The sequence below is a fragment of the Tachypleus tridentatus genome, chromosome 13 (genome assembly GCF_004210375.1).
Source record: "Tachypleus tridentatus isolate NWPU-2018 chromosome 13, ASM421037v1, whole genome shotgun sequence".
Taxonomy (NCBI): domain Eukaryota; kingdom Metazoa; phylum Arthropoda; class Merostomata; order Xiphosura; family Limulidae; genus Tachypleus; species Tachypleus tridentatus.
The window spans coordinates 26,379,111-26,406,615 of NC_134837.1; the positions used below are offsets into that span (position 1 = coordinate 26,379,111).

At 31.7% G+C, this 27,505-nt stretch overlaps 1 protein-coding gene across 5 annotated transcripts in view; it reads left to right on the plus strand.

The window, feature by feature from the left end:
- Window positions 1-300: 300 nt before the first annotated feature.
- Window positions 301-27,505, plus strand: part of LOC143239443 (coiled-coil domain-containing protein 112-like) — a 34,605-nt gene continuing 7,400 nt past the window's right edge. The window contains exons 1-10 of one of the 5 annotated variants that reach the window (XM_076480503.1): window positions 301-453; window positions 1,975-2,042; window positions 5,562-5,683; window positions 5,922-6,011; window positions 7,516-7,591; window positions 8,838-9,012; window positions 14,781-14,867; window positions 19,320-19,469; window positions 21,627-21,770; window positions 24,051-24,146. In XM_076480503.1, the coding sequence (XP_076336618.1) occupies window positions 2,005-2,042; window positions 5,562-5,683; window positions 5,922-6,011; window positions 7,516-7,591; window positions 8,838-9,012; window positions 14,781-14,867; window positions 19,320-19,469; window positions 21,627-21,770; window positions 24,051-24,146 (978 nt within the window). In that variant the 5' untranslated portion in view covers window positions 301-453; window positions 1,975-2,004. Of the gene's footprint in view, window positions 668-1,974; window positions 2,043-5,561; window positions 5,684-5,921; window positions 6,012-7,515; window positions 7,592-8,837; window positions 9,013-14,780; window positions 14,868-19,319; window positions 19,470-21,626; window positions 21,771-24,050; window positions 24,147-27,505 lie in introns of all 5 variants that reach the window. The other 4 variants (XM_076480501.1, XM_076480502.1, XM_076480504.1 and 1 more) reach the window with 4 other exon arrangements.

The window sequence follows — 27,505 nt, forward strand, 5'->3', positions numbered from 1 at the left end:
ATTTACATGTTCTGTCCGGGAAAGTTTAGAAACATATGCTAGTCGCAAGTTCAACGTTTGTTTGTTTTGAATTTCGCGCAAAGCTACATGAGGGCTATCTACGCATGCCGTCCCTAATTTAGCAGTGTAAAACTAGAGAGAAGCAGCTAGTCATCATCACTCACTGCCAACTTTTAAGCCACTCTTTTACCAACGAATAGTGGGACTGACCATGCATTATAACGAAAGTGAAAGGGCAAGCATGTTTGGTGTGACGGGGATTCGAACCAGCGGCCCTTACATTGCGAGTTAGGCGTTCTCACCACCAGGTCAAATGTTACGATAGTTAAAACGTGTTAGATTTGATAATATATTGAAATTCCGAAAAGAAATATGGAAACAATATTTCAAGATTATATATGTTATAAAAGATGTCGATCATGATGGAAAAGATAAATCAACAAACAGTTTATAGTGGGTATTGTGATGTTTTTGAAGTAGTGTATATTCGTATTTAACTATATATTCACTATCTATGTAAGCAGGCTCCAAACGCTTTTACCTTTTAATTATTTTGCAACGTTACTATTACCGTTTAGTGGTAATATGGCTACTGTGAGAAATTTTAAAAGAACTGAGGTAAACAAAGAGTTAGAATAAAATATGTAATCCACATTTGACAGTCATTGTAAGTTGTAACTATGTTTAAGGCTCATAGTTAATTGTTAACCAGTTTTTAAAATTATTTGTACATATAAAGCAATGAAGTTTGCTTAAAACGTTTTTTTTTTATTTTAATGTTTTGTTGGGCACAGACGCAGTAATAGTAATAAAAATAAAACTTTTATATTTTAGATTTTGATTTTGATTTTGAAAATTGAATCTTTTGGACAATATTGTAGTTCACAGAAATTGCTATTTAGTAAATTATATGATATTTTAGTAACGTAAACCCAATGACATTAGTAATACGTAGCATTACTGTAGTAGCGCTAGTACTACATGTTTACTTAAATTATTTAATAATGGAGTTTTTATAATGTATTTTATGGCTGTTTTTCTAAGTAAGATCATAGTTTACAACTTTTTCTCATATTAATAACTTACTTAGCACTTAACAATAGTAATTCATATTATGATGTTAAACTTAATTGAAATAATAAGTGAAAAAAGAATATATTTGTATTAAATAAGGAAACAATTCTAAAAAGAAGTGTAACATCAAATATTAAAAATAAATGTGCATTATATTTAGTTAAACAGTAAAGATGATAAGAGTCTGTTGAAGTAACTTATAGTGGCACTAAAATATTTGAAATTGTACTGAATAGGATTTAAAAAAATACACATAATTACAAAAAATAAGCAAAAATATAGAATTTGGTAAGGTCCCTGGTTGTTATTAGGATCAGGCATAAATATAAATAAAAGGCCAGATTTTCAGAAGCTACAAAAATAGCACATTTTTTAAGTGTTCACCACCTATATTAAGGTAATGTTGAAGCTCAAGAGGTCTCAGAAGAAAGAATAAAAAGTTGGAACAGTTGAAGTAAGGAGGAGGTTATACAAAAATGGAATTTCTTTCTTTCATGAAGTGCACAACATAATTCATCAATCTCTTTATGAATCCTGAGAAAGAGGACAAGTTCCAGTATAGCCTATTTATGTCACATGAATGAACAGTTTTGTTCACTCTTTTCTAGTAGACAAAATAATACAGAATTAAATTGAGAGCATCAGTCTATTTTGTTGTTTTAATACAATTGTGGAATTTAGGATAATGATTGGTCAGTAAAATATCAGTGTTAGTTTTTGTATTTACACTTCACATACACTTAGTAACAGTCAATTAAAATATGTAATACTACATGGTATATTTAATTAACATTATCAAATTTTCATTTCAAACCTAATGGCCCTTGAATTTTGTCTGCTTTTATTGATTGTTATGTTAATAGAAAAGTTGTATAATGTTTGAAGACTTTTCTTTCTTAGTTCTGAAGACCCTTCAAAAGATCGAAGTAAATGGCCGAGACTGAAAACTCTGAACTACTTAGAAAAAAGTAAGATGGCTAAAGTTTTTCAGATCCATCTGTTCTATACAAAATAATTGTGTAAACTGTAGAAACTGGAATGTTTGTAAATAAAACACAGTAGATAAATTGTAGTTTGCAAATGTTGTTTGAAAATTTACTAAAATGAAATAGTTTAAATAATGCCTTTAAAGTGGCATTTTGATCATAAAATTCTAAGAGCGTAATAAACTTTATAAAATATGGAGTGTGGCTATGTTCTCAAAATTAATTGAATGAGTAACTTTTACACAAATTTAATTAAAAGCAGTTAAAGGAGAAAAATAAAAAGGGAAGAAAACATGAACATAGTATTTCAATGAATAAAATTAAGTTTCAGATACAACTTAGATTAATCACTTATGTAGATACTTGTAATACTTCTTTGAGCTACTTTCTGTTTCTCATGTAATAACGTTCATTGTGATTTTTCTATAGGCTCCATTTATGTTCAAGATATTACTCCTTTTGTCAAAAGTTTTTTTGTACAATTCTGGATAATCTTAGTGCAATACTTTTCTTTTTTCTATGACCTTATTTTATTTTTGAGAGGTTTATATTATGGCTTCTACATAATTTCAAACTGCTTTTTAATGTAATAATTTGAGGTTTTTTTTCCTTTCATTCATTTCATTTTTTCTTGCCTATGTCTTACTTTGAAGCACATTAATTATGTTTTCTACTTTTGATTTTTAATGTTTGTTTCATCTTGGGTCAAACTTATCATTTTGTTCTTATTTAATTTTTCCTGTTTATGTCAGAGATTAGTGAAAATGATTTTATCTTATTCCTTTTTATTATGATATCTATTGTATGGGTAACTTTTGGTTCCACCTAAAATTTTGGTATTTATCCCAACTTTTTGAAAAATTCAACTTCAGATTACAGCTGATCTCTCCACAAAGCAGTTAAGTAGTGTTTTAGTGCTACCACTGAAAAGTGTTGTGCATGCCAAAACCATTGAAAGAGTTCTCACTCTGTTTTCTGAGCAGTCCAATCATACCCATTTACTGATAAGAGGGTGATACAAGCTCCAGTTTCCTATGCTTACTCTGGTTTCTCTTGTATCTAGGTCCAGGAAGATCCATGAGCTTTCTTGCGTGAGACTCTTCAGGTTACCTTTACCCTGCTCCATGTTCTTTGTCCTCTTCCTGCCCTCCAACAACACAGTGGGTTAGTAGTTGTGGGGCTCAGAGATGGCTCATTTTTGGAGCTAATCTTTAACTCTAGTCTTGTGAAAGCTTGGCTCTTACATATTGTACACTCACAGACCCCCTCTGATAAACTCTTGGGTTACCCCATTGCTGTCTCTGGAGCTTCATGTGGTTTTCTGCTTTAAATTTCCTCTTTATTCTACTCCAATATTTTTCTACTAGTTTAGATTCTTTATGTCTTCAGTGCCTGGTGGAGGCTTTGTCTTGCATCTAGGTAATGAATACAGTCTTAAAGTTATTCAACCCTAGTCCAGTAGATTTACTCCCACCATTTTTGTAGTTCTACAAAATATAGGGAATTGGTATCCTTTCATATACCTGTTGTTGTTGAACCAGTTTTCTGCATTCTCTTGGTTCAAGGTGTAATTTTATTCAAATTGAGATGGGTGATCTCTTCTAGATAGTAAACAATTAAACTTGCTGTTTCAAATGCTTTTTTTTCACATTAATATATTTATTTGGCTACCTGTTGCTTCCTTTATTTCATCCCCAATGGTTAGATCTTTCACTTCAAGGCCCTTTTTTTTGGGTTAGATAAATATGTCTTTATTTGGATTCTGAGGGGTGTTGCATGGAAAATGCAATATTTGGGGATGTATTTTCACTTCTGTATAAACAAGTTGTCCCTTGTAGGCCATTGCTGGAAGATGTATTATGCTATGGTTTCCATTATCTTTGGGGAATCTGTTTTTTTTATTAGCTGGTTGAGATTTCAAAGTCATTAATAACCCACACTCAGTATCTGATTTATTTTGGGAGTCTTTATTAAGTCATTTGATAGGCTGGCTAGATCTTTTCTTTTTTCTCTTTTTCTTCCTATCAAAGACATTGTGTTTCTTTGGGCATTATAGTTTCACTAGAGCCTTTTATTTCGTTGAGATATGCCAACTTGCATCCCCATCAGTGGTCTCTTGCAAATTGATGGAATATGTCTTGAGAACAGTTGACTTCTCTACCTCCATGGTGACTTGGTCAGTCCAGCATAATCTTGGATATCTGTTTGTTTGGATGAGGTGTAGTTCTGGAGACCTTTATTATTATACACATCAGTATTCTTGAGATTTTGGTAGTTCAGTGGACTTGCTAATATTTTCTGTTACTTCTGTTCAGACATTTTATTACAATCTATTCAGAAAACTTCAGTATTCTTTCTATCATAAAGAGAGGTACTCGTTCTTGGGATGTCTACTTTTTAACTCTAGAAAGGTTGTTGGCATGCCATATCTTAGAGCTTTGAAGTTGGTGATGGATCATATCTTTCCAACAGAGTAGTCTCTACATCCTCTGATGCTTCAGTGGATGGATTCTTTTGGAATTTCTTATCAGTGTTTTTGTTAACCCTGTAAGCATCAAGCATCCACTTTTCAAATCACCAGTACTTATCTGTGTTGCTTTGGTAGTGGATGCTATGTATCAGGTTTGGTCCATCTTCCTTTTCTATACCTATTATTCTTTTTGGCTTCACTTAGGGTTCTTCTTATTACTCTCTTTTAAAGATTTCTCATATTTTGCCTTTTGGTGATATAGAGCCTCAACTTTTTATTTCTTGGAAGTCCTTTTTATGTCCATTTTTTGTCATAATGAACCATACCTTCATCTGCCTGCAAGGCTTTGTTCAGTCTCTTGCAAGATGGGCATGATTTTCTTGCATAGTAGCAACTCTTGTAGGCTATCATTCTTGTGGTTTGTAAACATAAATGGATTGATTATTGATGCTGATCCATCCACAGCTTTATTCCTCCAGTTTATCTAAATCTACCTCATTTTTTTTCCTAATTACCTGGTTCAGTTGATTTGTTTAAACATATCAGATGCAGAGTGGCATAGTTATTTACACACTGTCTTTTCATAGCTATTTACTTCACAGCTATATTCTCTGATTCTTATGAACCTCTTCAATACTTTTCTAATCAGTCATCCTCTTCATCCAGTTCTCATTCTAAACTGGAATTTCTCAATACTATCTCATTCAACTCTGATTCGATGGGTCAAACAGCACATCTGGTTTGTCAATTTTTTCATGTTGGATTAAATAGTTTCTCCTTTTAATATCATTTATTATCATGTTTGTAATTTCATAGCTGTTTTTTTGCCCCTGGTTCTGATGTCTCTTGGATGAAATTTTGCAGGTGGAGATGTCGAAATCCCTAGACACTTTTGTGTCACATTACTTTTGTCAAAGTACAGTTTTATCAGCCTGTGAATGTGTTCCATTTTCTATGTATATATTGAAAGGTCAAAGATTAATCCTTATTTCAGCTCTAGATTTATGCATTCCTATTTTCTTATTTTGCAGATTAGTTTCTGTTGAAACTGAAGTAAAACCTATGTTAAGAAAAATGAAGTTCTTTTTAGGAAAGGAAATGGATGATATAGAAGATTACCACAAAAAATCTACCAAAGAAAGAGATGAAATAAGTGAGTTTCTTGGTGCTGTATATTGTATGAGAAATTACTTATTATTGGGTAATTAGCAATGTGCTGAGTTATTTTTCAAAATATCAAGTAATGGTAATTCTAATTTTTAAAATATATGAAATGATATATTACAAAAAAAAACAACTAACATTTTCAGTAAATATAGTTTTCTGTAGTATTGTGTAAACAAATTTTGAAGTTACATGGTATGTAACAATTAAAATTATTTTTATTGCAGATATAACATTAAAGAAGATGGTTGACCAATTGCAGCTAGGTGTAAGAAAGTTTCAAGAGCATTTAAAGAACAAATCCTTCTCATGTGAAAGTATGTGTTAAATTTATTTGTTTTTCATCCATTGTGTAAGAATAAAAAGAGGATACATTTTGTAATACTGGCACAGGATTGTAATTTAATGTAATTACTATTGCTCAGGAATGACAACTTAAATTTGGGTTTCATAACTTATGTGTTTTGATATTTACAATTATCACAGAATGCATATTGAATAAATTAAATGTTAGTTCATTCTTAAGTTATGTACAGTTTCCATGATTTTTCTGGTCAGTAGCAAACTAATTGGACAAATTGTTTTGATATTTACAGTGTTTTTAAAGTCCACTAAGTTCAAAAAGGAAGAACAATCCGTCAAATATAAAAATTCATTGTTTTGTTCTGTACCTTGAAAACTTAATGTTTGTTAAAAGATCTTGACTTTTTTTTAATTAGTCCAGGCTTGTTGTATAGTTTTGTATGGTCATCTTTGGGTCTGAAGCAGGTTTTCTTGATCATATTGTTTAAGGTGGACCCATGTTCTTTACCATTTGATCATTTATAGTAATTTCAGTTGTTACACTGAAATCTGTATTGAGTCCATGAATAGTAGAATGGTGACTTCTAACAGCCATGCTATGCAGTTTAACTTACATAAATTTGTCCCAGCTGTTTACTGTTCAAATCAGCTGCTCGATGTAATGTAGCTACACCCTACCCTCCATGAATCTGGATATACTAAAATGAGTTGTTAATTATTTCTTTCTCTCTCTCTCTCTTTTTTTTTTCAATACAATCTTCATTAACTGAACAGCAAGTAACATTGCTACATAGTTTCATCAACAGTAAGTAACATTGTTACAGAGTTTTATCAACAGAAAGTACATTGTTACAGAGTTTTATCAACAGAAAGTACATTGTTACAGAGTTTTATCAACAGTAAGTAACATTGTTATGTAGTTTTACCAACAGCAAGTATATTGTTACCTAGTTTTATCAACAGTAAGTAACATTGTTATGTAGTTTTACCAACAGCAAGTATATTGTTACATAGTTTTCTCAACAGTAAGTAACATTGTTACATAGTTTTATGAAAATGGTAACCATGTGATCAGCAAACTAACAAATGATTAAATCTGTTGAAGAGATGGTGGTGGGGGCTTTCCCTCCAGTGAAAGTACCATGTGTCATTAAAAGTTGTATATTCACATAGTAGGACATACAATATGTACGTTTAACTAATAATACATTATTTTTTTTTAATTGCATGTAATTTGCCAAACCATATTGGTTACCTTATCTGTTTTTGGGTGTTTGAATAATCAGCTTTGATAAAGACTATCTATGGTAAAGACTATCTATATTATGTATGTAGATGTTACAGTAGGTAAATTTAAGCTTGATTTTTTAATAAACTGTCAATGTGAAGCTGATATGTAATAACTTTATTAGTAATAAACAAAATGTACATGATTTTGAAAATGATTTTCTGGTAAGAGCTATCCAGTGGGTGTTGCAATATGAATGAACATTTTTATCATATGTTTCACAACTCTAGATACAGAAGACCTCAAAGTTCTCAGTAAAGAATTGGCTTCTGATATTTGTTTGACAAGAGAGCAACTTCAGAATGGGTAAACATGAAATATATTTAGTTCAAATAAAAACAAACTGTACATATAAAAGAAATGATATGTCTGATTTAGACCATATTTTTTCTTTTATGTTGAACCTATCATATTTGAGAAGGATTTTGGTTGTAAAAATGTGAATATTTGTATTTGGTAGTTACAGAAATGTTACATTTATAATAAGTAAAACAATTTAGATCAATATATTTTTAAACTATCTTTGTTTTCAATATATATAGTTCTTTTTTTGACTTAGGTTAGGAAAAATATTTTAAGTTATAGGGAAAATGAAAATATTTTATATGAACTATATTACTCATAGAAGAATCCCTCCCTGCTTCCCAGTGGCCGAACATTAAGTCTGTGCCTGAGATGCAAAAAGCAGGAATTTGATAGTTGTGGTGGTTGCAGATTTTAGAAATGTATACCTTTAATAATACTCTTCTATAATTTCCAACCAATTAGAAATAAAAATATAAAATTTCAACATCTCTGAATTTGTGTGAACCACCAGAGAAGTCTTTCTCCTTCCTCTCTGATGTTTGAGATTGGTTGCTAATCAAATGTACATGACTGATGAACATTTTTATAAAACCAGCAGGAAGAACAGATTCTCTCCTAATTAAAGTGTTTAAATATATATAATAAAGTTTCCTCTTGCCTCCAGATTTAGAAGAAATACACTTAAGGATCTTTTGTGATACTCTTATCCAAAATTATAAAAACATATTTAATTTGAAAATAAAGTTAACCAGTTGTTTAAATTCCCCAATTTAAAACTTATTAATAGTCTTGTTTATTAGCATTCTTCTGTTGAGAACTTTATTTACAAGGGAAAAACAACTGAATTAAAAACTCTGAGTTAAGGGGGTAAATCAGCTACAAATATATTAATATATTAACTTTTACTTACGTGTAAAGCATTTCCTAGATATGCTGTCTTTAAGTAACTTTTCACAGCAAGACAGTGTCTAAGGGTAGTGACAACAGGGAAGGGGGAATATCCAAATACCAACTCTCCATGTCATTCCCTGGAAAGGCCTTAAGGATACATTCCAGGTTTGGTGACAGTTAGTTCAGTGGTTCACAGCCACATGCTTTTATTTTTAACAAGTAATGTTGAAATTTATTAGTTAATTGGTTTAAGGATTTTGCAGCAAACAGTGATTGTTAGAGTTGTATGTGACAAAAAAAAATCTTTAAAATGTGCAGAGTATGTAAATGTTTGATTCAGTTATATTGGTAACAGGTACAAAAGTCTGAACTATGAATTTCATGAGCTAGATGAAAATATTCTGGAACTGGAAGCAAGACTTCATGCTTGGTGTAGTTTTAAAGATACACGAGTTAGACATGTGCCTATACTGTATGTTCAGAATGGAAATAGAGACGGTAATCTTCCCCCTGAAGTTGTTGCTTTCCAGGTAAGTACAAATATTTGTTTATCAGTAGTTTAGTCTCAGTGTTATTTTTAGTGATTGAAAGATTTCTCTACTTTCTGTATTTATGTACACAGTTAGTTGAACAGGTTTATGTACTGGTGCAGTATAATGTTTTAGCAGTGCTATTCAGTACCTTTCTTAGTTCAACCAGTTAAGTATTAGTTTTCTCTTAACACACAAGTAATACTGATTAATGAAATAAAAACAGTATTTGCATGTTGGAGAACATTCTAGTATGAAACGTAAGTACGTACGTAAATATGTTGAGAACATTCTAGTGTGAAACGTAAGTACGTACGTAAATATATTCACAAGTAATACTGATTAATGAAATAAAAACAGCACTTGTATGTTGGAGAACATTCTAGTGTGAAACGTAAGTATGTACGTAAATATGTTCTTCAACCTAGTGTGAAACGTAAGTACGTACGTAAATATGTTCTTCAATCTAGTGTGAAACGTAAGTACGTATGTAAATATGTTTTTCAATACTTTATTTTCTTTTTCATGAATTAAATTTTTTTGTTTATTTTGAACGCAAATACGTTTCACGGTTTGTAAATTTGCCATTTTCTGATAGGTAACTGTATATGATATTTGTATTTTTTACTTAATAAATATTATTAGCTAATTAAAGCTTCCAAACAGATTTATTTACGTGTTTATACCAATTTTTTGTTCAGACAAAAGAGAAAGATATTACGAATGATATGTCTTAACCCAAACTTATTCGTTTTTCATAAACTTATGAGTGTTCTGAGACAAAAGTAAAATATTAAGTCCTATTTCTTGTTATAAATTACAAAAGAAAATATCAGCAGATCTATTTTATTAATACTTATAAATTAGTTGATTTGTTGCTTATCACATGATTTGGTATTGAATATAGTAGAGTAAAAATAACAGAAAAACAATATTAACATAAGTTCAATTACTGTTTCATTTAAGGTATGATTTTTTTTTGGTTGGCCTGACTTGTATTTCTCCAAAATAATTTAACCCAGAGGAGTGAGTTGAAACAAAAGTTTGATGAAGTTGTTAACATTTATCTATCATATCAGAATTTGACAAGGAATATAATACATAATGCATTCAGTAAAATGTCCTGTTAAAGAGATTGAATAATTCTTGGCATAATTGTTAGTTGTTATATAATGGAACGTAGACATATTGTGCATTATCTATCTACTTGTTCTAATATAGAACTTTTCCAAATTTTCAGTTATTCAGACCTGTATACACTTTTCACATGACACATGGTAAAGAAAGTCACCCAGTTACTTTTGCTCAGCCCCACTTTCTTCTTTTTCATTCCTTGGACTACCTGTGGGCAGTACAGCTGTATAGTTGCACTTAATGTGTGGAAATAGAGAAGTGTTCCTCCTCCATGATAGGTTAGGTGATACCTTGGGAATACAGCTACTATTATTTTCTAATAGGAATGTGGGTTGCACTAGTTGTTCTAGATAGGCCTGACATTATTATTTCATGCAAGTAACATGAGATTTGTTCATCAGTGATGTCGAGAAACCCATTTGTTGAGAAATTTATATGCAAAAAACGGCTCCTTTGGGTTGAGAAAATATTTTACATAGAAGAGCGAACAACGTTTCGACCTTCTTTGGTCATCGTCAGGTTCACAAAGAAAGAGGTAACTGACCGGAAGCTGACCACATGTTTGAAAGGGATTGTGTAACTGAGTGTCGGAATGTAGAGGGCGGTATTAGATGTTTGAATATATAATTTTATTTATTTTATTATATTAATATAGGTATAAAGGTGTTCCTTTATATTGGTTTATTTTGGGTTTAAGTTGTTGTATAAGTAAGGCTTCTTTAATTTTGCGTTTGTTTATGTTTGTTTCTTTATTTAGTATTTGAGTGTTTTCTATGGTTATGTTGTGTTTATTTGACTTGCAGTGTTTGAAAACGTGTGAAGGTGACTTTTTAGGTTCTTTGAATCTGGTTTCCATTTTTCTACTTGTTTCTCCAATATAGAAGTCGTGGCAGTTATCACATTGTATTTTGTAAATAATGTTGGTGTGGTGTTTGTCAGTGTAGTTTTTACATAGTATAGACCTCAGTTTTGTGCCTGGTTTTTTGAATAAATTTGGTATTAACTGGAATGTCATATTTTGTTACTAGTTTTTGCCAAATGTTGGTTATTTGTTTGCTGATGTCAGGAATATATGGTATACAGCAGTATATGGTTTCGTGATTTTTTGATTCGTGAGATATATTTACTTTAGTTGGTTGATTTTGCTTTCTGTCTAGCTGTGTGCGTATAATGTTTTCTACGGTTTGTGGAGGAAACTTATTGATGTTGATGAAGTATTGTTTTATTTTGTCTAATTCATCATTAATTTTATCTGGTGAGCATAGTTTTATGGCTGTGTTTATTTGGTTTCTTAGTATGTTGAGTTTTTGTTTTGTTTCATGTGCTGAGTCCCAAGGAATGTATAGTCCAGTATGGGTGATTTTTCGGTGGATATCTGTTTTGAATTGTGTGTCGGTTCTTGTAATTTTGAGGTTAAGAAATGATATTTGATTGCTTTCTTCCTGTTCACATGTGAAGTTAATGTTGGGATGTATAGAGTTAATGTGATTGAAAAAATTAAGTATGTGTTCTGTAGATTTGAATCCCGCAACCGTGTCATCTACATATCTGTACCAGTATAGTGGTGGATGTAATGCTGTGTTAATTGCTTGTGTTTCAACTTGTGCCATAAAAATATTGGCTAGAACTGGTGATACTGGGTTGCCCATGCTTAGGCCATTTGTTTGTATATAGTTTTGGTTGTTGAACATGAAGTTTGTCTTTATCGTGGAAAATTCTATGAGGGTTGCTAATTGGTTACTGGGAATGTCTATAGTTGGGTTAGGGTCTCGGATATAGAGTTCTAAGGCTAACTTGCAGGCTTTAGTGGTTGGAACTTCTGTAAAGAGGGATATAACATCGAAACTGGCCATTAAGGCTTTATGATTAAGTTGATTTAGATTAGACTTGAAATTAAAAGAGTCTTTGATGAATGAGCTGGCTGATGTTACATATTTGGAGAATGCCCATGCTATGTATTTACCAAGATTGTAATTAAACGATTCATATGTGGACAACTTCTTCATTCCGACACTCAGTTACACAATCCCTTTCAAACATGTGGTCAGCTTCTGGTCAGTTACCTCTTTCTTTGTGAGCCTGACGATGACCGAAGAAGGTCGAAACGTTGTTTGCTCTTCTATGTAAAATATTTTCTCAACCCAAATGAGCCGTTTTTGCATATAAATGAGATTTGTTCAGTTTAGATAAGTAAAAGTGCTTTTATATAATTCAAAAGCAAGTAAATACTATGTTTAAATAAAGGTTATTTATTATATTTTTGTACAATTGTGCTCAGTTTGTTTATTTTCTTCTCAAAATCTCAGTTGCTCAAAGATTTCAGAATTACTTTGTGATAAATATCTTGATCAAATCTTCTGTTATTCTGCAGACCTTTCTTACCACTCTAAGGGAAATCAGTTTGACATTAAAATACCGGACTGTAAGCACTTTCATATATGCGGTTTGATTGATCAGTCACAAATGGTATATTATTGGAGTGTTCACATTTTGTTTTGCTTCATTTACATCATTTTATGTTGCAGCTTATTATACTGTCTAAGAAAGGTTCTAAGTTTTGGTTGGTAAGCTTTATGTATCTTCCAAAGCTGTTTGTTTATGTATTTTTAGTGTCTTTCAGGTTATCTGTAAACTTGAGACAATATGTTATTTTATTAAGCATAAGTTTGCATATTTTGAACGTATTTAATTCAGAATAATAAAATACCTTTTTAAAAACCAATCTAGGATAGAGCATTTCATAATTCACTAAGTTCTTGAGGAAGCTATACATGCACTCATAAGTTCACTTGAAAGGCATTGTTAATGGAATGCACATATGTTTTGGACAATATTTTGTCTTGAGTCTTCTCTCATGCTTACTAGTTGCTTTGGAATTTCTGTAAACTTCCAGGAAGAAAGGGGTTACATTTAGGTTAAAATCTCTGAGTGTGGCCTTTTGGTGACTACCAGTTAGTCACAAGATAACTCAACTCCCCTACAATGGTCACCTGGTGAGACAGCAATAAGTCTGTCGGTTTAAAAGGGTAAAATTAGAGGTTCGATTCTACTTGGTGGACACAGAAGATAACCCAGTGTGGCTTTGCTGTAAGAAAAACATAAACCTCTACAATACAAAGGATGAAATCAAGAGATGTTTTAGTGATTTGGTGGAATTTTACCATCCAGCTCATTTAATGACTTGGTGGATTTTACTTCCCAGGTACCAGCCAGCTCATTTAATGACTTGGTGGATTTTACTTCCCAGGTACCAGCCAGCTCATTTAATGACTTGGTGGATTTTACTTGCCAGTCACCAACCAGCTCATTTAATGACTTGGTGGATTTTACTTGCCAGGTACCAGCCAGCTCATTTATTGACTTGGTGGATTTTACTTGCCAGGCACCAACCAGCTCATTTAATGACTTGGTGGATTTTACTTGCCAGGCACTAGCCAGCTCATTTAATGACTTGGTGGATTTTATTTCCCAGGTACCAGCCAGCTCATTTAATGACTTGGTGGATTTTACTTCCCAGGTACCAGCCAGCTCATTTAATGACTTGGTGGATTTTACTTCCCAGGTACCAGCCAGCTCATTTAATGACTTGGTGGATTTTACTTGCCAGGTACCAGCCAGCTCATTTAATGACTTGGTGGATTTTACTTGCCAGGTACCAGCCAGCTCATTTAATGACTTGGTGGATTTTACTTGCCAGGCACCAACCAGCTCATTTAATGACTTGGTGGATTTTACTTGCCAGGTACCAGCCAGCTCATTTAATGACTTGGTGGATTTTACTTGCCAGGTACTAGCCAGCTCATTTAATGACTTGGTGGATTTTACTTCCCAGGCACCAGCCAGCTCATTTAATGACTTGGTGGATTTTACTTCCCAGGCACCAGCCAGCTCATTTAATGACTTGGTGGATTTTACTTGCCAGGTACCAACCAGCTCATTTAGTGACTTGGTATATTTGACTTGCCATATTAATCCCATATTACACAAAAATTAACAAAAATTTTGTAATAATTGCTTTGTTCAAACAACAATAAATAATATTCTGTCGTTGATAGTTCAACAAATACTAGTAGTGTTAAATACCAATTAGTATTAACCTTAAAGCAAAAATTAGTGAATTTTACTTTTGTTCTCCATGTTATGCTCAAAATTGAGTGTGTTTTGTGTTAATAACTGTTATGAATTGCTGTAAAGGTAACAGACTTTTCAGAATATATCTTTTGGTTTGAAGATATAAGTTCAGTAAATGAACAGTAGGTGATTATATGAGTTTAAATCTGGATTTTGTTAGTGATAGACTGAATTCTACTTACTGTTTAGTATATTATGATTTACTAGATGTATAAAATGATTTTTTTGGACAGTTAAAAAAGCTTGGAGTTTGTAGCTGACAAAACAATTGAAATACTTAACTGATATTAGAAATAATTTTTGTATAAGTTTGTAGCTTAACTCTGATGAAAATAACCTTCAAACTATTACAGGACAAATATATTCTAAGGTGTTCAACAGATGGTCAAAATATTGTTGAACCAATCTTAAATAATTTTGATACTTGAGAAACTTTAACAGTATGTCTGTAATGCTTTGAAAAGTTAAAACAATACACATGTAATGTTAAACATTTTAATTAGGACTTTGTTTACCAAAGTGGAGGACATACTGGAGGCTGGGATGGCCATGATCACCAGAAGTTTCTTCAATTAAAGAAAAAGTACAAGGTAATAATAATAATATACATTTGAAGGTATTATCTAGCACTAAATTGTCAGCCTAATCTATAAACTTATAATAGAGTTCTGACACCATAATTAACCTATGTATACACTTGCTATTTTTCTTGAATGTCTGCCTAAATTAATGTGTTTAATATGAATTGGACTGGTGCATCATGGAGTTATCATGCAACAATAGTTGAAATGACACAACCTCCAAGTGCAGTAGCTTTCTCTATGCATTTGCACTTGAGAAACTTCATCATTGTATTGCACAGAAGCACTCAACTTTCTGTTCTAATTTAAATTTGATGAGATTTTAATTCATTTGCAAAAATTGGTTTTCATTTTACTTCGACTTTTGTTTTAAAAGCTCTAATTGTTATAATGAATTGTCAAGTTGTGGTGACTTTGACAGTAATGATATTAAACATACAAGCTCTATCTTTACTGTGGCTTGAAGAGGCACACTGACTGTTGAGGATGTTACTTACATTATGAAACATGTTGAGATCCATCATGCACGTTGGGTCTTCTATTTTCATCCTTTTGGGTAATGTTATATCCCCTCAGTTTGAAAATGACCAGGAGGAAGATGAATTTGATGAACTATTCTCTCCACCTGGATTTGCTTTTGGGTATGTACCTACTTGTCAAAGACATTTCTCAACTTTCCACACTGTTTCAGGAATTGATTTCTCAGATATGTTTCTTTCTTTGCCTTTCTTCCTTGTATCACAATTCTTCCCATTCTTTGCTCCATAACTCTACTCCTGGAGATTATTTAGTATTTCCTTCCCAGCCTAACATTCAGGTTCATGCTAGTTTCTTTCATGAACTTCTTCACCTGTACTCCTATGCATCATCATCTTTTTCCTTCTTGATTATACTGTCCTAGCTTACAGCAATTCTTCAATTTCTTTTCAAAATCCTTGGAATCTTTATTATATGTTTGGGGAGTAGACCTCTTATTCTTCTATTTTGCTCTCTGGGGCCCAGTTTACATCACATTTTTTTTCTTGTCACCTTCCTAAGTTACCTCTCCTCCCTGTAATTTACATACTTCATGCTACTGCAGAAGTAATTTCAGGAGAGATTCATTCCTGTCTTTTTACCATGATGGCCCCTACTACTTCTTTTGCCATGTCTGTGCTTACTTGATTTTTTGTTGCTGGGACTCTTTGGGTTAGGATAGAATCTTTACTAAATGTATGTCTATGTACTTCTATCCCTGATTCACTGGAGACCAGTTCCAAGGCAACCCAGCAATGGTCTTTTTGTATCTTCTCTAGTTTCTTGTCCGTCAGGTCTTGTTCCTTGACCATAACAGCCTGCCTCTCACATTCTACTCATATTTTCCAGACCTTCTTTTAATTCTGTCCTCTTACTGTTTTTCATTAAGTTCTTTGCATGTCTTGTCTGTAACTATTCTGTTCTGTTGGGTCTGGCCCAATAGGCACTTTTCTGCTCATGTTTGCCAATTTTTTGTTACAGTATTCTACCAACAGATGGGCTCTTAAAATCATCACCCACAGTTTTTCTCTTCTTCCCCCCCTCTTTTCTTTTCCTAATTTCTTTTCTAATCCTTCTTATCCTGTCTATCTTTGTTATATCAAGAATGAGGTTTTAGGTTATTTGGACAAATATGTCATTGAGAGAATATATGAATATACTTTTACTCTTACTTCTTTGTGGTCCCCAAGAAGACCAGGTACTGGTGTGCAGTTATCAGCCTATTGACTCTCAACCACTTTCTGATTGTTCTGTGATTCTGTATGGAAAATTTCTATTATCTCTAGTGGTCTTTTTCACCCAGACTCTGGATGACCAAAGTTAATGTGTCAAATGCCTTCCCTACATCTCAGTTGAATTGAACTCCAGAAGATTTTTGTATTTTGTTCATTAGAATAATGTTTTTCCATTCCATGTTCTTCCCTTTGACACAGCATATGTCTCTTGTGTATTAAATCAAGTCATAAAAACCTTTGTTTGCCACCTTTACAGTCTGGAATTGAAGTTTCACTTTTACATAAATGATTGACTTCTATTAACCAATTCTCAGGAGGTGTCCTCTTTTAATTCCCCCTTCTTCTGTAATAGGCTGATCATTTAGGATGTTTTATTAAAATATTCATGTCCTTTATTATGCCCACCAAATAGTTGGTACATCTTGGTGTTTTCTTCAACTCTTGTCTCTGCCTCGCTTAGTCTTCTTCTCTTTGCCTGAGATCTGTGGAGTGTCTGGTCACCAAGATTTGTACTTCTAATTCTCAACCTTTGCAAGAGGTTCTTTCTGTTTTGGGACTTTGGCATCCATGGAGTTCCCCATTTCTTTCTTGGGATCCATCATTCTCAGTTGTGAAGAACTTCCCTTCTTGTCTACTCGAGGAATTGCCATGTTAGCTGGACTGTACCAATACTTTTCTATTGTACTTCTATCATCCTCTCAGACTGGATCTTCATCTCTTCAACACTGCTTCTCTCTGAAGTTAAAATACTTTTCTGAATAATGACTTCTGATATTTGAACACAGGATGAGAGTTCATCTCATGCAATTGGCAGTATTCAAGTTTTGACCATCCCTGAAACAATTAGGGCTCATTTGCCTCTCCTCCTTTCATTTTTAGACAAAGTTATACTCTGATTAAGATGATGTGTAATTTCTTGCAGTTTTATGTATTTGTGGAGTCCCTGCCACCATGTGTCCCCTCCATGGACTTTCCCTTTGGATGGTTTCTGAAAGGAACTCATTTAGAATTAAAATTTACATCAGTCCTTCTATCACTTCAATTTGAGATTCTCACAGTTATTTATATAGAATTATTTTCTCAAAAGTTAACATTTTCCTTTACTGAAAGTGTATTTGCAATAGATATTTCCCCAAACATCCTCCCTTGTCTCTCCATTTTCCTTGCACTTTTTCTTTCTTGCTTCTTCTATGAATAAAGTCTTTAGAGGGCAAGTGTATAAAGGTAAGTTTCTGCACATAGATGTTGTGTCATTTTCCTATTGGTGGAGGGCAATTGCTGCATGATAACATAATAACGCACCAGTACAGTTCACTTTAATCACATGCATTCAGGTGTTAGTTGGCCCAAGACTAGTGGTTTGTAAATAGCATAGGCAAATGTACGAGAGAAACAGCAATTTTATGTGCAGATATATGTATTGGAAATATATTAAACTTTTAAACTGTAATAATAGAAAGATTTCAGTTTAGATCTTCTTATGTACCTGAGGGATCCTCTTGACATAAATTGCCTTACAATGTCATAATATCATGGAAAATCATGATGGTAAGAAATTAGTTTTATAAAAAATTTTAATTTGAACCTTAAGCCATTACCTAGAATGTTAAGTATTGTACAATCTCAAACTCAAAGAAATCATTAAAAGTAAACATTAGCTAAATGTATGTTTTTCTTTAAAGAGCCAACTTCATTTTAATATATTTGTTATTAATTATTTCACATGAGGGTTCCCTTCATCATATAAAAGTATTTCATAACAAGCAAGATAAACCCATTGATAACCAAATTTCTTTTCTAAAGGCTTAAATTGTATTTAAGTTTTATTCTTCCTATGTTAGAGGCTTCTGTTGGCTATTAAAGAAGTTAATAAATTATACAATTAACCTAACTTGTGTTGGGAGATTTTCTGAAATTTGATACTGTGCTACCAGGTACTTCATCACTGAAAATATTTTGCAACAAACTAGTGTACATAATTTGTCACTAATATCATGTACTTTGGAACAATTTGTAATTTGATTTTAAGTAGTAGAATTGTAAACTATAGGAGAGAAAGTGTTTTCTAAAGAATAACATACAGTATCAAAAGATATTTTTACATCTCAGCCACCCAATTCTAAATTTTTTTATATGAAATTATGCCATCTCATCCTTTCAGATGTTAAAGTAGATGCTTTGTTGTATATTCAAGACCCATCTCAAAATACATGGTTACTAAACTATAAATAACCTCCATTTTATTTTGTTGTGGTTATAGAAATAGGTCTGGATGTGGCACAGCCCAGTAGTTTAGCATATTGAACTGTGAAGCTGTGGTACCATGAATTTTCAACCAACTATTTTGCAGTCATCATAAAACCATTAGTAACAGGTGTTTGTGTTAAACAATAACATGGAAATTATTTGTAATTTGATATGTCCTTTTTGAAATTTTTTAATTTTTTTAACAAAGAAACAATTTTCAAAATGGTCCCTAAATTAAAGGTATTTTGGAAACTTGAAATATCAGTCTGTTTTATGAACTATTTTTCACTTCAGCATTTCTTATCCCCAATTATGTAACAGCTGTTTAATAGCCATATAGAAAAATAAATCAAAGAATGACTAAGGTTTGTATAAATATGAAATATTTTTAGTTTATATAGATTATTAATTTATTATATATGCTTTTATAAGCCAACCTGTTGTTATTACACTTTCTCAACAGGATGAAAACACTTTCTTAAAACAAGCAACCACTGAACTGATTGGTCTGACAGAGCAACAGATTCTTGACCATAAAACCTGGTTTCAAGAATACTTGACAAAAAAGGAAGCAAAAGAAATAGTGATACAGGAGTGGAAAAAGAATAAAGAGGTAGAGTTAAAGGAAACAGTGTAGAAACATGTAATACATTTTGTAGATGTTTTGCTTTTAATGTTCTTTTATTTCAATAATTTTTGTAATTGTTTCTAATAATTAACAAAATTTTTATACGTTTGGTTTTTGGGGTATGTTACTGTAATGAACAGTAACAATCTAAAATGGTTTATACGTTATTCAAACACCCAGTCAAAACTAAACCTTATGTTTCATCACTATATAAAGTGTTCATCATTCATCTGATTCACTGTACCGCTGTACTGAGCAGCACTGGTAAGATGCGAATTTTACAAAACCAGTTTTCTACAACAGGAGTAGCAAACCAATTTCTTCATTGAAATTCATGTTTTGGTGAAGAGAAGGAATTAACAAGAGAACATTGATATCTTGTAACTTTTCATATTCTGTGTACCTGACGATTAACATCTGGAGATGATCATACTAAAATTGATTAATAATTTTTTACCATAAAGAAGCAATTTTTCTACAGTTTTTTATTGGTTGTCATGATCTACTATAGTAATGTGTTATAGATTTGTAGCTTAGATATTTGCAATAAATTATTTAGGGATGGGATAAATTGCTCAGTGGCAAGATTGAGAGCTTATATTGCTAAAGAGCAGCGTTTTCATACTCATGGTTGGTACAGCATGAATACTTCATTGTGTAGCTTTACACTTAAACACATCTAAATAAATCAGTTATTACTTGTAGCAGACTCATTTAGAAGTTATTTATTTGAAATATAGATTTATTTGAAACGGACACTGTTGTATGGCAAAAGTAGCGCTGACTAATGGCAGCTGAATCAATTTGAACTCTTACAAAGTACAGTAAATCCTAAGTTTTTTGGTAAGTTTAAACAAAATATTAAGGTTTCATGTGAGCATAATGTGGCATAGCAGTATGTCTGTGGACTTTTACTGCTAGAAACTAGGTTTCGATACTCGTATTGGGCAGAGCACAGATGACCCTTTGTATAGTTTTGCCCTTAGTAACAGACAACATGAGTGTGGTTCTTATATTTTTGTTTGGTCATTCATAGGAAGGAATCATTGTGTTAAATATATGTTTAAAATGTGTGTACCTCTAATAGTGATGGTGTTTCTAAAAATATTATCATGCTGTTAATTCACAGGAAAAACATTATAATTTTCTTGTTTATTATTATTATGTTTTAATAGAAGCATTCATTCGTTTTCACTGTATCATTAGTGCTAAGTAACTATCATGTAATTTATAGTATAGAGACAGTTGTCCAGGTTTTTTTACATTATTTTAGTGAATGTCAATTATTTCAGATCCAAATGAGCTAGTGCTTCACTTAATCAGTTGTTTTCATTATATGTAGGTAGTGTTGATGACAGGTTTGTTTGTCAAATACAAATCTGCACAGTGGAGTATCTGTGCTGTGCTCACTGCATAGATTGAAGTTTTGCATTATAAGTCTCAAGCTTGTTGAGCTACTGGACTGTGCTTACACTAGGAATATGTTCTTTTCTCTAAATTTTCAAATTGCAAGGAAACTGAGTTTTGATATTAACATCAAGAGTTAAGTACGATCTTCTTGTTCCCAATCGCTCATTACATAATCAGCTAAAAGAAAGGCATTCTACATATATACGTAATATATTTTCTTATACTTAAGCTAGGAAACTAATGTATTCTTGGAACTTAGAGACATGATTGTAATAGTATAAATTTATAAATATAATTTTTTGTGTGAGTGTAATAACTCCATAAGAATACATAAAATTACTAATTGCAGTATAAAATGACAAACAAATCTGTCATCTCAGATTGATATATTGTTTGATAAGCTACCATGGTAAAAAACAAAAGATGTGCAGAAAACTTGGTTTGGTTTTCTGTCTTGAATCATCAAAATATCATGATAAACACTCTTATCAAGTAGAAGAGGTTTAATTTTTATCTGTCACCTACAGTAGCTGAAGGGTAGAATGTTTAGAAAGCTGATTTTTTGAACCTGTATTTTTTGTTTGTACTAAAACAATGAAAATTTAACTTTGAGAAAAACTACTCAATACAGTTTTAAGTGCTTTTTGTAGTCCAAAAATGTAAATAGAACTTGAAAATTGCAGGTAAAATTAACAAGAGAACTTTTGATTTAATGTTTTTCATGGAGCGTAGTGCCACGTTTTGCAGGAAAAAAGAAAATTATTGATTTCCAGTGAAGCAGATATAAAACCAGAAATGACTATTACACAGAAAAATATGCAGAGAGAGCAGTTAGAAGAAAGAGAGAAGAAGTTAGAAAAAATAAAAGAATGGAAGGTAATAAATTTAATGAACACATTACAAAATACTTTTTTGATTTCATTTAATAAAACATGCCATAGTTTTCAAAATTGCTGCCTTCTTGAAAAACATATTTTATTGTGAAATTTTAAAATAAATGTTAAATACTAATGTATACATATTATATATATATATATGATATTTATTTAAGTACAGATCTCTAACATATAAATCGTAAACCAGAAATACTCAAGAGGGCATGATATAAAAATTTACTTACAAATATTTTTTATTTGGCTGCTTAGAGAATTTTGAATACATAAAAAATTGATGGCTGATAGGACTATGAACAAGTCTTAGATACATTTATATTGGGAACTCTCCTGAACACTTATCAGGTATTTTGTGTCATGAACAGGAAGCTTTGATTGTATTATAGTGTAAACTTATTCAAAAATACCTGGCAATATGACATTTTGAGATATTTTAGAATAACATGACTGTGAAAGTAAAAGTATTGTATTTGTCATTATTTGTTATGAATAACATGACTGTGAAAGTAAAAGTATTGTATTTGTCATTATTTGCTTTATTTCAATCTGTTCTTCAATCCTCCCAGATTTATAATGGAGTTCTTTTCTTAACCTACATTGGCATTCTTCACAAGGTCTGTGAACGACCAAGTTCAATGTTGCTGACACATGTCTTTGTGAATTCATCTTGTCACTATTTGCATTTCATGCACAGGGGTCAGGATTTGCTGTTCATGAATCCATCCTTTAGCTTAGCATCTGCACGATATGTTTCATGCAGGATCATATGAGTTTTCAACATGTTTTAAGCCAAGCTCAACCAACCCCCATCTGGCTTCACGCTATGGAATGGGCATTTAAGCTCTTACTTGTATGGATGGGCATCCCTAAAATCTCTGATTCTTTCAAGTTTAGCACATAGATGTTCTAAATATATAGTGATGATTACTTATGTACTATTCCATCCTTAATACAGAAACTAACTTCATAGTTATGCTGTATGCAGTGCAGTTCTCCCAATTGTGTACCACACATATCTTGGTACACTTCTGTTCTATGCAGATTTTCTCTGTATGGATAATGCCCTCACTGGTCCATCTACCTTCTCAATGTGGCATTCTAGCTGTTACTTTCAGTGGATGGTAAGTATGTTTCAGAAGTTAACATTTTCTTAAACTGAAAATATATTTCCAATAATACTTACCTCCACTGACACCCTACCACCCTTTATCCCGACTAAAAGCTGATATTAGTGATTTGGATGATGTAAATCTCAAAAAGTGGTTACATTATCTGTGAGAGGTGCAAAGTGGTTACATTATCTGTGAGAGGTGCAAAGTGGTTGCATTATCTGTGAGAGGTGCAAAGTGGTTACATTATCTGTGAGAGGTGCAAAGTGGTTACATTATCTGTGAGAGGTGCTTATATACAAATTGAAGACCAAGGAGTAGCAGTAGGTAGGTAAGTATTATTGGAAAATATTTTCAGTCACCCTCTGGTACAGCTGTAAGTCTACAGATTTACAACACTAAAATCAGGGCTTTGATTCCCCTCGGTGGACTTAGCAGATAGCCCAACGTGGCTTTGCTATATGAAAACGTACACATGCATTAAATATACATTTTTAATTTAGGAAGGCATTAACTTTTAAACAAAACAGTGTCAATTTGGGCCTAGTAATTTCAATAGATATGTAGTTTTATCAAGTTCCAGGAAAAACAACAGAATGAGTGATAAAGTAAAGATTTATAAAGTATTATCAATAATTTTACATAGGAATAAATGTTATAGTTTGGCATCATGGTACAAACATTAGCTGTAGAAGAAAAATTAAAAAGTATTTCTACATTTATCTTTTGATGTTGCTAATATTAAAAGCTCTTCTCATAGTTAGACAAACTATTGTTTTTTTTAACCTTCCTTCTGCCATAACAAGTAAAAATATACCTTTAAATAAATGTTTTTTAATTTTCATGAAAGCGTTCTAGCTGTGGTTAGTTGGCACTAAAGCAAACAGGAGGTGCAGTGCCATAATATTGTGCTATTCCTTAAACTTAAACAAAGGTTATGCACCACAACATTTATTTAGAAAGGTTTATACATTCTTGGCCTTATTTCTATATCATGCTTGCCTGAAGTTGGGTAACATTTGTTTCAAGGAGTGGCACAGAGACTTGTGGAAGCTATTGACATCAAAGGTTTTTCTTCCTTGAATTTTCAGTAATTAATACTGATGTATTTTAATGTCTGTAAAATTTTTACAATAAAATAATAATATTTACAGGCTTCTAAAGAAGCAGAGAGAGTTTTAAAAGAAAAAAAACTTGAAGAAGAAAAGAAGCAAGAGCAGAAGAAGTGGTCTAGATACCAGCAGAAAAGGGTAATGAATTTATCTTGCTACAATAGCCATACATACCAGGCTGTTACGAATTATGCAAAAAACTGGAAGTTACATTAAGCTTTATGTACATCTATAATGTCAACATATAGCTTAACTAAAGAAGGTTTTGGTGTATAAATACTCTAGATGTTGAATAATCTGTTTTTCTGGCTAATTGGAACGAAATATGGCAGATTATATGTTGATTTAGTAATTAGTTGTATAGCTACTGGTACAAATGAAAGGTTTAATTAACCCATGTAACAACACATTTTACTGATGGCCTTTCTGTATAACATTTAGTCAGTTATAAACAAAATATGAACATGGTAATTAAGTGCTGTTCTTCACCTAGAATAACTTGTATGGAAGTATTACAACTTACATAATTTTGACCTGACAATTAATTTAAAGTTACATGTGCATTAAGATATTTCTACATTGTATTAAATTCATATATCCAACTATGGGCCTGCTACAGATCTGGAAGTTGAACACAGGGCAGAATAAATTAATATTATGTAGTAATTGAATTTTGATAATAGTAACTGGGTACAAGTACATAAAAACACGATGAATTCATAATCTATGATAACGAGAAAACCTACTTGTAGAGAAAAATATATATGTAAAAATGGCTGGTATGGGTAGATAAAGCACTATGTAGAGGAGCAAACAATGTTTTGACTTTCTTTGCTCATCGTCAGGTTCACAAAGAAAGAAAGAGGTAACTGACCGATAGCTGACCACATGTTTGAAAGCAGCTGTGTAGTTGAGTGTAGGAATGTAGAGGGTGCGCTTAGATGTTTGATTATATTTATTAATATAGGTATAAAGTTGTTCCTTTGTATTGGTTATTTTGGGCTTGAGTTGTTGTATAAGTAAGGCTTCTTCAATTTTGCATTTGACAAAAACTAGTAACAAAATATGACATTCCAGTTAATACCAAATTTATTCAAAAGCAGGCACAAAACTGAGGTCTATACTATGTAAAAACTACACTGACAAACATCACACCAACATTATTTATAAAATACAATGTGATAACTACCATGACTTCTATATTGGAGAAACAAGTAGAAAAATGGAAACCAGATCCACAGAACACAAAAAGTCACCTTCACACGTTTTTGAACACTGCAAATCAAATCAACACAATATAACGATAGAAAACACCCAAATACTAAATAAAGAACAAACATAAACAAACTCAAAATTAAAGAAGCCTTACTTATACAACAACTCAAGCCCAAAATAAACCAATACAAAGGAACACCTTTATATCTATATTAATAAATATAATCAAACATCTAAGCATGCCCTCTACATTCCTACACTCAATTTCACAACCACTTTCAAACATGTGGTCAGCTATCGGTCAGTTACCTCTTTCTTTCTTTGTGAACGTGATGATGACCAAAGAAGGTCAAAACATTGTTTGCTCCTCTACATAGAGCTTTCTCTACCCATACCAGCCATTTTTTTCATATATATGATGAATTCATAATTCATTGTGGAGTGTGAGTGTATACATGGTTTAATGTTGGTTATTGTAAGAAATTCTTGCTATACCAATCCTTCTGCTATTATCATGTACTTGGTACAGTAGAAGTCCATAATGTGTGTCCTCTGTACATTTCAATGCTTAAAAGCTGGAAGTCAGGCTGTGCATGTATTTTATACCTTTTATAACTTACACATACTAATTAAATTATTTTGAATCAATTACTTTCTGTTATAGTTTTGTAAACACACATTTTTACATTTCATACATTTTAAATATATATTTTTTAATGCGTATATATATGTGTGTGTGTGTGTGTTTTCAATTTTATTCATGTTGGTGTATTGACAAAACTACATTTACTGATTACAGGAAACATTATTTGTAACATACACATGCTTACAAATATATTGGATTTCATTTACTGGCTATAAATTAAAATATTTCTGAAAAGTAAACACCTCAAAAGGTTCTGTACATTTTAAAATAATATCTACTAATTTCTTTTCACTGACACTCAACTGAGATTTATAACATACACACACACATCAGTAGACTGTGGTATTGATTCTACTTATGTTTGTACTGATACTGATTAGTATATTAATTCAGTCATTCAGACTTAATATGCACCAATCTTGACAGTATTTATTGTGATGAAGTAAAGTATTTATTTGAAAATTAACAACTGTTAATCTATTTATCTATCTACCAATATCTATATGTGTATGGAGAGAGAGAGAGAGATGTTTGTGTGTCAGTGATGTCATTAGTAATGTCTTTAGAAATTTTTACTTTTCATACATGATATTTCTTGATGGTTTTTGTAAGCAGTTGTTCTGTTGGGCTGAAAGTGATGTCAGTGTCTAAGGTGTTAATTTCATGTACTTTCTCTGTGTAGTGATGCAAACTGTAATAAAGTCTATTTACATCCCGTGTGTGTAGGTTAAGTACTTCTGAGGTTAAACTTCTCATGATACTTTCAACAAAGAAAACTTTACATACATAATTATTCTGTTTTATTGATGATTGAAGACTTTACATACATAATTATTCTGTTTTATTGATGATTGAAGACTTTACATACATAATTATTCTGTTTTATTGATGATTGAAGACTTTACATACATAATTATTCTGTTTTATTGATGATTGAAGACTTTACATACATAATTATTCTGTTTTATTGATGATTGAAGACTTTACATACATAATTATTCTGTTTTATTGATGATTGAAGACTTTACATACATAATTATTCTGTTTTATTGATGATTGAAGACTTTACATACATAATTATTCTGTTTTATTGATGATTGAAGACTTTACATACATAATTATTCTGTTTTATTGATGATTGAAAACTTTACATACATAATTATTCTGTTTTATTGATGATTGAAAACTTTACATACATAATTATTCTGTTTTATTGATGATTGAAGACTTTACATACATAATTATTCTGTTTTATTGATGATTGAAAACTTTACATACATAATTATTCTGTTTTATTGATGATTGAAAACTTTACATACATAATTATTCTGTTTTATTGATGATTGAAAACTTTACATACATAATTATTCTGTTTTATTGATGATTGAAAACTTTACATACATAATTATTCTGTTTTATTGATGATTGAAAACTTTACATACATAATTATTCTGTTTTATTGATGATTGAAAACTTTACATACATAATTATTCTGTTTTATTGATGATTGAAGACTTTACATACATAATTATTCTGTTTTATTGATGATTGAAAACTTTACATACATAATTATTCTGTTTTATTGATGATTGAAAACTTTACATACATAATTATTCTGTTTTATTGATGATTTAAG